This window comes from Ascidia mentula, chromosome 8 (assembly GCF_947561715.1).
Source record: "Ascidia mentula chromosome 8, kaAscMent1.1, whole genome shotgun sequence".
Classification (NCBI taxonomy): domain Eukaryota; kingdom Metazoa; phylum Chordata; class Ascidiacea; order Phlebobranchia; family Ascidiidae; genus Ascidia; species Ascidia mentula.
This window is the reverse complement of record NC_138573.1, coordinates 3,966,896-3,979,074: the sequence shown is the minus strand read 5'-3', so window position 1 is coordinate 3,979,074 and position 12,179 is coordinate 3,966,896. Positions and strand designations below refer to the sequence as shown.

The 12,179-nt window shown below is 40.0% G+C and overlaps 3 protein-coding genes and 1 pseudogene across 4 annotated transcripts; 1 reads left to right on the top strand and 3 right to left on the bottom strand.

Annotated features, from left to right (window-relative positions):
• Nucleotides 1–7: 7 nt before the first annotated feature.
• LOC145912579 (TBC1 domain family member 19-like) lies at nt 8–6,466 on the bottom strand. Of its 2 annotated transcripts, XM_083000099.1 has the most exons (14): nt 6,325–6,466; nt 6,122–6,240; nt 5,990–6,065; nt 5,797–5,935; nt 5,441–5,619; nt 4,930–5,041; nt 4,753–4,865; nt 4,603–4,677; nt 4,266–4,413; nt 3,808–3,972; nt 2,769–2,956; nt 1,615–1,706; nt 1,073–1,259; nt 8–685 (listed from the first exon to the last, which is right to left on the bottom strand). In XM_083000099.1, exons 1-14 carry the CDS (start codon nt 6,421–6,423, stop codon nt 623–625), a joined length of 1,755 nt encoding a protein of 584 aa, XP_082856225.1. In that variant the 5' UTR covers nt 6,424–6,466; the 3' UTR covers nt 8–622. The 2 variants fall into 2 exon arrangements, with proteins under 2 accessions (XP_082856225.1, XP_082856226.1); XM_083000100.1 differs by lacking the exon at nt 3,808–3,972.
• Nucleotides 6,465–7,068, bottom strand: LOC145912580 (microtubule nucleation factor SSNA1-like). The gene has a single exon (XM_083000101.1). It carries the CDS (start codon nt 7,016–7,018, stop codon nt 6,671–6,673), a length of 348 nt encoding a protein of 115 aa, XP_082856227.1. The 5' UTR covers nt 7,019–7,068; the 3' UTR covers nt 6,465–6,670.
• A 40-nt stretch (nt 7,069–7,108) lies between these two features.
• On the bottom strand, nt 7,109–8,154 carry LOC145911785 (14-3-3 protein zeta pseudogene; annotated as a pseudogene).
• Nucleotides 8,155–10,004: 1,850 nt separating this feature from the next.
• LOC145912200 (uncharacterized) lies at nt 10,005–11,425 on the top strand. Its single transcript, XM_082999608.1, has 4 exons — nt 10,005–10,202; nt 10,401–10,522; nt 10,700–10,927; nt 11,251–11,425. Exons 1-4 carry the CDS (start codon nt 10,005–10,007, stop codon nt 11,414–11,416), a joined length of 714 nt encoding a protein of 237 aa, XP_082855734.1. The 3' UTR covers nt 11,417–11,425.
• The last annotated feature ends 754 nt before the right edge of the window (nt 11,426–12,179 follow it).

The following is a 12,179-nucleotide window of genomic DNA, read 5'->3' as shown; positions in this document are numbered from 1 at the left end:
ATTTCTTTAATTCTTTTAATATAAACGTACAAAAAAGACTTGTCTACACGGTTAAAATAAGTTTTTAATTCTTCGCATTAGGATAGAGAAACTAGTGCTTGTGATGCGCATCACACAGTAAGTAGTTGAACCAAGCCACGTTTTGATAGAAATCATACACTCATGTACAGTTGGGTTCTTAAACAATGCGACCAAAGGTGTAAAGGTGGCCCTTCGCACATTAGTGCCATCATTTTCTCTAAATAAAGCGCAGGTTGTTTGTCGCAACTGTGCAGGACTTTGAATTAGTACGCTATAGAATTTCGAAAGGGAAACACTGAACTAAAGGCTTAAGCACACAAACCAGAAGATACGAAATCACCAGAAAGATTTCGTCACAGTGCAAATATAACATAAACGATACACTGCCTATCATGCATGGATTGAGGTATGGGGCCCTTATGACATGTTTGTTCACAAGAGTATACACGGATAGCAAAAATAAAAAATAGTTTACAAGCGTCCGTTTTTAAACCAAATAATCGCAGTAGCAATTATCACCGCATCATCAACTATTTTCGGAGACAGGTCGACTTTGTCCCCCTTTTCCACATCCGCTACCTTTTAAGTTTAAGCTATTTAGTTAAAATAAAACGCTTTGAATAAGGGGAACCACCTGCAGCGTTGACAAGTCGGACAAGGCGGCCTGAAATTAAGAATCCGTGTTATTTTTTCTCATTCATTTGCATAAATGTGAAGCAGGGGTCACCAAACTTCTTGACATCGAGTCATTTCGTGGTTTACCAGAGAATGAATATTCCGACTGTTTACAAATCTTTATTCCCACCGATTAAATTATTTTTCTACTATTCTAAAACTTCTGATTCTAAAACCACAGCCAGATTTGTGGGGTTGCTACGAGCAACCTGAAGTCCCGTGGGCGTAGCGTTGGTGACTTCTAGGAATTAATCGTGGTTTAAAGTGAACAGCGCCACAATCCTATAGCTTATTTCATTTCACATAGTTTGTAAAAACAATAATAAAGACAGTTACAATTTGGCACCAAGAAATCCCAGTTGCCATGAAAACCAACCTCCACGCCTGACGCATTGGTGATAAGGAGAAGATTTGTTTGACGAAAGAGGAAAATCGCTACAGCGAGAATCGGGAGCAGTGCGAGGTTGTTGAATCCGACGATGCGATCCCAGAGCAAGAGGAGCTGATCGGTGGCGAGGTATCCTGAAAAGGCTCGCACCAACCACTTGAAGGCGATCTTGAGCCTGAACAGCCAAGTTAAGTTTTAGTGGTAAAACAACCTTGGTTTCAAGACGTAAATGTCGCCGGTGTTGGTCATGCATACGTGTAAAATTGGGATGAAGTATTGCGACTCAAAGGGGGATTTGCATGTTTGTTTTTCCGAGTTAATATTATGCATTCCAAGCAACAGACTCCGCATTAATGATAGCAGGTTTATTCGAAATTCTGAGAAAATTAATATGATTCAAGTTAATATCCAAAAAGTAACGTAAAAACAAGTGATTTGGGTAGCCATTTTACTTCAAGAACAAGACTTATATTTAAGTATTTTTAGTTTTTTCTTGTTAGACGGGATACAGCATATATTGTTGTACTCACGGCTGACAGCCAATGTCCTGAAGGTGGCGGAAGAGAGTCGGGTGAAATGATTGAAGTAGAGATTCGAAAAGAAGGCACAGTGTGACGATTCCCTGCACAACGCACATTTCAAACAAGCAATACAACCGGAACTTACCATCTTTATGCAGAAAAAAAAATTCAAAACAAACGTTTCGGTGTGTTTCTACAACCACCATCAGTGCAATGAAGGAACTGTGTGGTCGAGGCGTACAATTTCCACGTAACATAATTATAAAATAAAGCAGCGTCTGACCCAATCAATAAGCTGCATAAATGGATGGTGTTCAACAGAGTTTAAGACCGCATATCAGTAAATAATTTAACATAGTTTCGCCCGCGGGGAATGCCCGTCCCCTGTCATAGAGAAACTCAGTTATGTCACAAGGCAACCGGTGATGCATCGCAATAAATTTTCGGGTTGAATGAGCAGGGAGTCACGTGCTTTAGCCAGGGCGATTTTCAGCGTGTTTGGTGCAGTTTTAGTGCATTTTTTGCCCTTCTCAGTCAGCTAGACATTTGGTGCTGGGTGCTGTGAAAAATTTAGTTGAAAAAGCATCAAAATGTTCAAGGGGATGTAGCTCAAAATTGAATCACAGAAGTATACCTTAATTTGTGATTTTATGTTAGGCCCGCCTTTTGTCTACGCATTCAGGTCAATATTAGTTGCAATAGTTGGGCATTTAGCCCCCTGGTGAGACATTATTTTAGCTAAATAGGCTGCAAAAAATGTAAGTTGGTTTTGCGAAAAAATGAATTACAAAAACCTCATCCAATTTGCAATTCAATGTTGGCCCTAACCCTTTTCTTCGCAATGGCAAAAAAAATTGTCACAGTAAAGCTGCTTTGGTTGCCCCCTGGGACTGTTTTTGCTATCCTATACGACAAAAGATCCTCCTGGAGGCTCCTCAGAACAGAAAATAGTACCAGTAGATCTTCATGGGTCACTGACCACAGGAATTGTTGTTGTCAAAAAAGCAAATCACTCAGTATGGGTATTAATGCTGATAGCCTTCAAAACGTGATTTTTGGGATTTAAGATTAAATACTGATATGCGGCCTTAACGCAAATATCGCCGGAAAAACGAAAATATTGATTCTTATGTTTACAATCTAGCGATTAGATGTCAACTCACCTGGGGGTGGGAGGATATGGCATGAAGTCGGTGGAAGAATCGGACGTAGAATTCGCGGAATACGTAATAGAGTCGAACTGGCTCGGAATAGAGATAACACAACGGCGTGACGTACATCGAGAAACCGTGGAAGGGGATAACCCCGTTCGGAGGGTAGACCACAGCGAACTCGTCCAGGCCAAGTTTCCCTGCATCAAGTCATAAGTGTGAACGTGATGGTTAAGGAACTATAGCGGATTATGGGGGTTGAATATCAGCATATTGTGTATGTGCGAATGTGGGGCTTTGTATAAAGCAGTTAAGTATAATCTGCATGTTAGTGCGTGTACTCTGTGATGTAGATAGGATGAAGTTTATGTCAAGTCAGTCATGAATGATTTAGTTGTTGAAAATGGATTGTGCATTCACACATTACAATACGGGACATTGTACCGCGATCAACTTTCTTTTGCCAAATTATGGTGTCTCGGTCAGTAAGATCACCAAGGAGTCTGGTCACGCACAGTTTGACCAAAAACAAGTTGAAGACTTAAATGTTAATCTAATGCGCCGCAGAGATAATGGGGGTTGCTTTTGTACAGACACGTATTTAAAATACACAGACTACGAAGCACAGCTTTTACAAGTTTAATCAGCCACATTTTGTCATGCTGACTTTCGGTAATGGAATATACACAACAACAAAAATTTCCATACACTGAAGCACAGCCCAAGCTGTGTGACTCAAACTATGTTTGAGCAAAATCATCACGAAACTGTGAATAACTTTTCGCCACCACCTTGAGCACTCCTAAACCAGTAAACCTCGTGTGTACGTTAGGGAAAGCAGATTTTCTAATTAAGCATTTGCTTATTATCTAATTTATCTCGTCGCCTAACGCGTTGTTAGTATTACTCCGCAACCAGCAACAGACAAGATCACCAAAGGGTGTCTTGCCCGCGTCGTCGTGGCAACCACAACGACCACCACAATGATATGCAACACAACAGCAGTGAGTGAGGGTCTACAACGACGGTGATGACAAATCCAGACCACAACCTGCCGGGATATGGGATTCGTCGGTTGGAGCTTCGTCCACCAGGCCAGGAGCAAGCCTTATCTTGCCGAACACACAGCATTTCGACGTTGTTTCGCCTTCGATTTCTTCAGGTTCCTGGTTCGTGTCGTCCTCTACCTTATTTGCTGAAGCACCTGTTGCTTTTCCTCCATATGTGGAGGTAGGGGTAGTTTTACGTGGAGAGTTTGTGCATGTTGGGTGAGTTTTATACAAACACGTGCCACAGTTACGTTTTGGTCATCACTTTTACGCCATATGTGGCATTAGCAAAACTTACACCCTTAATGGCAAGAGTTTCATAAAGACTTTGCTTGGGTATTTATAACCTGCCTGCAACCATTTGTGCTGTACAAGGAAAAGTTTTGTTTCTCATAAACGCATTTCAACTGACGGGACCACATAACGCAAATGCACAGTCTTGCGTGTCTGTGTAACTTACCACGAATATACGACTTCGGCGGGGTGGCACTGCTTCTCGAAAAAAGCTCCAACACAGTAGTGTCGCGCGAAAATACGAGGAGAACTTGGTAAAGATAATCCTCAAACACAAAGTAGTAATCGTCGTTCACTGACGTCAGCTTTACATCCTGTCAAGTGACGTAGCTATTTACTGACAAGTAGAAACACGAAGAAAAGTGAATTAGGTTTTAAATAGATTTCTTTTGAATTGTATAGTTGAGACGGACAGATTCACAGCTTTCAATGGCACTGTTTTGAAACTCCTTGTATCAACTTTGCGTCAAAACACCTTTTTTGTTTTTTAACCCGTATCTCACCTTGTATATCAAACTGTCTACCAGCAAGTCGTGTTGCAATACGTAGCCTTTCATTTGTTCGTATTTGAGTACGTCCTGCAAATATAATGTCCCAAACGTAGTTTTTTGTGTTACAACTAGTGAGTTAAACCTAAGGAGGAAAAGTTTTACCAAATGTCCAATGGTGACGCCCATAGCGATTTGCCACAAATCAGCCCGAAAACCGCTTGGACATCCACGGCGACAGAAATACTGGGCGACAGGACTTCGTTTCTCATCAATAACTACAAAAACATTGACACTATTTGTAGGAAATGTTTTTGAACTATGACCCAAGCAACCACAGACCTCTTTTTGCCAGCTTATTCCTTTCATTTTGGAATAATTCGGAAGGAAAATCTGCGGAGTCGTCCAATCCCATGTGAGCGCTGTTCATGGAAAATTCGGCAAAAGTTTCTTTCTGTACATTAATGAAGGGAGTAATGCTATTTTTTTATTTTTTGACCACACCGGGATTTGAACCCAGGATGTCCTGGGCACGAATCCCGATCAGGTTTTTTTTCTTGGTATACAGGTTATGTTTCTTTTACGCTACCACAGTACGGGACACGATTCACACAAGGAAAGGGGAGCATGGGTAATGTTATTTAAACACAGATATGTCTCATGCAATCGCTTGGCAAGACAGGATCGCCCCACAGCACAGGTTACTTGGCGTATTTATAGATTGCAGCTCTAATGCCTTGGCTCGGATGCCAGGGAACTCTTTTATTTAAACCTTAATACTTAACCTTGTAATTAACTGACAGAAATTATATGTTTTTATACTGTTACAAATTTTCAAGCGCATTCTACAAACCAATTCAGAAAGTGTAGGAACTTGTAGTGGAACTTGGATGAGACCCCAGTGACCTTCGAAGTTAAGTGAGACATCGTCTACCTCACATCCAGTCAGTGAACTGTAGTTTGGATTTCTGATACTTGTGATAACTTCAAGGAAATCTTTCGGGGCATACACAGGGCGAAAATGACTGAGATCTACAAAAACAATGATAATGCTGTTATTGTGTAAAAAATGGCAAAAGTGTCAACCGAAAAAAGGTACATTAAAAAAGTTAAAATCAATAAACCTGATACAAACAAACTATCATAACTCACATGACAAAATGTTCTCACACTAGAAAAATTGATGCAAATACTACACCAATACTTAACCTGGTTCATCGGTTCCCATTTCATTCCACTTGTGTAGTAGATCCCTCTGTTCATCCGCAGGCCTTTTTCTTGCCAGGGGAATGCTAAGTTCAGTACACATGCTGTTCATGCTTTTAAGAATGCGGCGCTCCCAGTTTGCCTTTAAACAAAGACCTATTATCACAAGTTTTTTTGTTGAAAACAAGAGACTTACTTGAGCTTTTCGCATGTACATCAAAGGTTCTTTTTGACACTCAAATGGGATGGTACTGTCCAGTAAGTTCTGAGCACTGAAATAGGACACAGCATGATAAACAGAAAATTTACATAAACTCCCTGTGCTTACGTGTGGAGTTTTCGGAAAACTTCATTTCTTAACAGTTTTTCCCAGCCAGATTGCTTCAACAGTTGTATGACATCCGACTTCAATGATGAAAACTGTACTGAAGGTTTTTCAAGCTCATGCTACAAATACAATTTTAAAGCTGAAACTCATGCAATGGTTTTTCATTAAATGTGTGCAAGGTCAACAAATTATTCAATTATTACTTGTGCCGCTCTCTTCAGCTGTGTGTGAAGCGTTGTTCCATTCAACTGCTTTACAATTTCTTCAATCGTCTTGGCAACATCATCCAATTTTTTATCCATTTCAGATAACTTGTTTCATTTAATAAAGGTATTCCATGCTACTAAGGAATATGTAAAGAAGATGCAAAGAATAAATACAGGATGGTCCAAGTGTAATAGTTCTACTTGCTAAAGTGCCAGAACCAATGTACTTGAGAAGCAAAACATGTTGGTGGTTTGTTTGTAATTTAAATACCAAATTTCATGCACATAAATTTGAAAAAAATTTAAAAGCATAAGTGCGCAACCACAAACAATTGACATAAAATTAAGCCCTATATTCTGTTTCATGTCGCTTTCCACCATCCATGTGATTCATGCTCCCTTTAACAGAGTTCAACAAGGTCTGAGAAGTTTCCAAAATCTTCATGTAAGCTGCTTCTGTCTCAGAAATTGTTTTGTCAAACTCATTGCGGGCGGCGGTCTTTTTGGCAATACTCTCATTAACTTTGGCCAATTTTTCTGTAAGAAGTCTAATTTCACTTTGAAGTTTCTGTTTTTCCTCTTCCTCCTGGAGTGTCTGACGATGTAGATCGTCCCGTTTAGCACACAGATCTTCTATACATTTCACCAGCTCATTGTTATAGCTTTGAAGAGCAGCACCTTGGTGTGACATGTTCAAGGCAATTAATGATTCTACAAAATTTTACTGTAGCTTAATCTAGAAAATCTAAAAATAAACTTATAAAAGTTAAAGGATGTTTAAGGTGTCGAGGCATGAAGATGACATGTGTGCATAACTTTCAAAAAACTGTGGGAAGTCACTAATAACACAGTGAAGTAACCAAAACACTTGACATAAAATTTTCTTAAAATAACACAGTGAGACTAAAAAGGCATAACTTTAACACTTTTTAACACATTCAGCCAAACATGTACAAAACTTATTTACATGCAACAGTCACAATAGTTTGCTGCACAATGTAATGAATTACATTTTTAATTTCAAAAATATGTTTTAGGCTGTCCAAATCTCCAAGTTTTCCTGCAGCAATTGCATTATTATAGCAGAATCCTTATAATCAGATTGTGTGAGCAATTCAACTTTACACAGTGCATCATCAAATGCTGTTTTTGCCAGATTTATTGCCTTGCGGTTGCTGTTTTTAATTTCAAACAGAAACACAGCATAGTTCAAGGACAGGCCTAATCGAACAGGATTGACCGGTTCCATAGAGTCAGTTGCAACTGACAGGCCTGTGTTGTAGGCTTTATTTGCAGCAGAAACAATTTTTTTTCTTTTTTCTGGAACAGAAATAATCTCGGACATATAACGATAATAGTCCCCTTTCATTTTATTGTAAAACACCTGCGCTTCAGTGTGTGGTGCTGCCGGCAACAGGCTGTGGTCAATAAGGCCAATAAGTTCAACACATAATTCCTCAATTTCTGCTTCAATTTTTTCCCGATAACCACGAATGAGGTGCAGTTTATTCTCGTTTTCCATTTCAGCTTTCTGCTCAACACTTGAAATTATACGCCAGGACAATCGTCTGGCACCCACTGCATGTTTATAGGCAAGCGACAGCAGGTTTCTTTCATCATTGGTTAAATTTCCACCTGTTTTGACAAGGGATTTCATGGCGTTGTACATATCTGGGTACAACTGTGCCTGATCAGCAATTTTTGCCTTCACCAACCACTCAATTCTGGACCCCATATTTCTATTCAAATATACACATATCAAGTTCAATTTTGATTTTACAAAAAAAACAGGAACTGCGAACAGGCATTAACGAGTGAAACACAGTGGACACTGCAGAGAAAAAATTTGGGTCAATGCATAAGTACTATTGAAATACATTTGTAGATATATTGCAAACAAAATAAAACATCCAGTTCCATATAACTTTATAAAGTGTTTCCCAAACTGTTTGTCTGCAGAACCCTGCAAGGTTATGTAAGTTGACTACTAGCACCCCCCAAATGTTTTTTCGCCCATGACGTCGTTTCTTCCTAAACTAGTTAGCTCACAGAACTCATCAATTAGTTTTATGAAACACATTTTGGAGACCGCAGCTTTAAACTTATCACAACAATCTGGTTTGCGTTTCGAAGCTCAGGTATCCATAGCTTCGTCGCGCCGTTGACTGAATGGTATCCGGCTATAAAACGTCCAATAGGATTTGGTTTAATTTTCTGCAAAACCAGAGAAAATAAAACCATTAAAATGTCAATTCAAAACAAAGCAATCAGTTTGAAGCTTTGTTAGACGAACATAAAATGACTTGTATAATTTTTTTTTAAATACTGGTAAAAAATCCTCCTTCGAAGCCCAGACGTTGACTGAAAGTTACCACAAAATGAAAATCTCTGTGCCTGCTAGTTTAAAAACGAGTCCAGTGCCAAAATTACTAGCTGCTCTGATGATACCTTATAGGTTGAAACATGCTGTACACCTGTCTGCAACTCTCAAAGCTTTTAAGTTAATGTATAAAAAATGCATGATCAAAGTTCGCCAACGAAAGGAATGTCTTGTAACTACGATTCCTTCATTCGCATATGGTACGTTAAAGTCCGGTTGAATATGGTTCTCGTTCAATATAAACGATAAAAGTATACTAATAGAAACACGAAAACAGGATGTTCCCATTCAAAGCGCTCGACACCAATTTTAGCCGAAAACCTAAGGGTAGGTTTGTGATTACAAAAAAGGAAAAATTAGAGACCTCAATATGTAAATTTATCGCGTCATATGACCTTTAAAAATGTCATTGTTACGTCGTTTGTATATGTCTTATTATCACGTAAGCAGATTTCAGTGCATCGTTGTTACGTGGAGAGAAAATTTGCGCAACTTAAGTCGATTTTATCGTTGAGGTTTTCAAAGTTATCATGATGGTGTTTTGACAGTTCGACAACAACAAAGACCCCATTCAGGAAAACCAATTAGTGATTCTTGGACGAGCATGAAACTGTCTATAGTACAACGACAGAACGGTGCTGCAAATGTCGATTGACTTTGCCTTTGTCGCTGGGCCGCTCTCTGGCTTTTCGAGCACACTGCTGGGTCATGTAAGTGGGGAGCACTCTCAGCACCGTTTGCCTGCCACAGCTAAAACAAAACCTGTGCACTTGACATTAGAGCACGGCACGGGGCATCGCGGTCCTCTTGTCGCAGACTAGCGCGCCCCAACGTCCGGACCCTGCCGCGTGAGGACAAAGGAATATCGCGTCGAGTGGATGTCAGCACGTGATGTAAATTGCCGTCGAGATCCGTTCTATTATTGACACACTTGTCCTTCAAGAATGTAAGCGGCTCAATCTCGTCGAACCATGTGAGTTTGTTGTTCTAAGCCCGCCAGCAGATGATTGAACGACAGCGTTCTTGAAAGCATTCGTCTTTTTGTGAATTTCGGGAGATAAAAGCGACTAAAGATGAATACTCACTATATAAGTCTTAAAGTGTTGGTGTTATAAACGATATAACTTACAATTCGCTACGATTTATCAAAGACTTTAAATAAGAGTTTCCACGACGTCTGCTCGGTTTTAGACGTTTGTTTTCTTTCAGATATGCAGCATTTACTGCAATGTTAAAGTGCTTGAGGAACGAAGAAAGTCTTAGTTGCATTTGACTGTGACACTAATTATTCATAAAAATGTCAGAAGGTTTAATCAAGGAAAGCAAGGCGATGGCGCGAGCCAGAGAGTTAAACAGGACGAACGAAAAACGTTTAAGCGAGTGCATCGACAATATGGCCGAAGCAGTCGAAAGGAAACTGGAACGAATGAAGATTGAGGGAAGGTCAACCCTCGGGTTTTTGCAACGGTTGAAAACTTCTACGGGGAAAAGTCAGGTAATAAATAATCTTCACTTATACCATGAAAAGTGGTTTACTTAATCATTTTGATTAGTGGATGGTTTTAAAATGCTTAATATTAAGTTGATTTACGGTTATTTCGTTTGATGTTTCTGTTTGTGGTCAGATATTTGCCATGTCATAGATTTGTGTTGGCCTTGCAACAAAACTTTTATATCTTGTGAACAATTGCAGTCGGCAGTGGAACCGCAGGCGGAGGAAAGTGGTCGGTTTGAACGCCTCGTCAACCCGAAACCCAAACTTACCTTTTCGACGGTCGATCACAAACAGAAAAAGCTGAAAGAATCAACACAAACGTAAGAGATTTTCTAATGGAATTGACTGCAATATCTTACCAGTTTATTATGTGATATTTTTGTGACGGGAATTGCCATTGATAACACATTGCACAAACATTTTCATTTTTGTATTTACTTCGCACTTAGAATTTTTTCGACAATTTATTTATTACAGCTTTTAAACATGTTTAAAAGGTTAAACGTTGCAACGGTAAGTCCAGCCTGCGAGGGAAATCCCATTCCCGTAAGAACAGTTCATTCGTGGACGAGTGACTGCGCCAAAACACTTGCTCGCGCAAAACCTCCACAAATACCCAAACCAACCGGTAGACGGCGCCACAGCCTCGGATCTGATGACACGTCATCGGACGACGACGATCTTGCTCCGTTGAGAAGGGTGAAGAAAAAGGCAGGATTAAAAAAGTAAGTACTTGGTTGCTCCTCTTTTCGTGTCGTTGTTATTCATGGCTGTTGAACAAGATTTTTTTGAGAGGATTCATGTTGTGAATGTAAGAATTGGAAAAATCATAGTTCTTGTTATGCTTACTTATTTTTTAGTGAGAATTCGACTTTCTGAGCACAATATTTTTGCTGTTCCCTTTAATCAACAAAATCTGTCTTGGCCACATATAGATTTAAATCTTTCGCATTCCCAGTCAGGTTGCATACTTGACATACGGATCGATCGACCCCACCAATACTTGCCATCCAGTTGTAAAAAATAAACAAAAATACTTTGTCCGCAGGAAAAAAGTGCTTGAAATTAGACGAAGTTCCCTCCCAGCCATACATGAGAGCCGAAGATACGAATCGAAATCTTTGATTTCCGGAAGTGAGGATGATCTCCTTGACAGAAAAACAATCAAAGCTTCCCTTACCAAGCTGAAACAGCGATCCATGTCCATGTCGTAGAGAAACACATAAAGTGTTGTCTGTACAAAATCAAGAATCTGCATATCAAAGAACAAGCAAACCGTTGTTTAAGAGTTAAGGGGGATTTCTATAGTTCGCGGATAATAAACAGTTCGCGAAATGGAAACATACCCTAATTTTTGTCACAATCAATGCTCAAGGTTAGAATGGATTTACCCAAATGTTGAGAAGCTCCTTCAAAGTATAATTACCTTCAGACCAATTTTGTGGTCACAGTGCCGGACAGCTCCATATAACTAATTTCCTCAAAAATTGACCTCCAATGCAACCTGGGGTCAAAATCGCGCGTCACAGTTAGGTCCCAAGTCGTCCCGTTAACTAACTTTCCAAACTAAATCGCATTCGATCAATTTCTATCAGAATCAACTCAGCGTGGATGTAATCAAATTGACAACCGCCACGGCTTCTGCTGCAAGCTAAAAGCATCGCCGTTCTTCTCTTCGGAATGTTGCCCCGAGCTACCTACAACATCGAAGCTCCTCATTGCGGGGCAGCTGCAGAAGGGATTGGATCAGACGCCAATGACGAGATGATGCGTCAGAGTCTGCTTGCGTCGCGGGGCTCGAGGTGTTGCCCGTTTGATCGGATTCTTCCGTCGCGAGCAACAAATCGGTCCCTAGCGGCCGGGCTGATACGTGACAGACGTGATGTTTACGTCTTCTGTTTGCAGAGGATTATTTGTTGTGGCACGAGGGATTAGAGACCGGCGGCTGTCGCAACGGATTGATCATAATTGTCGTTT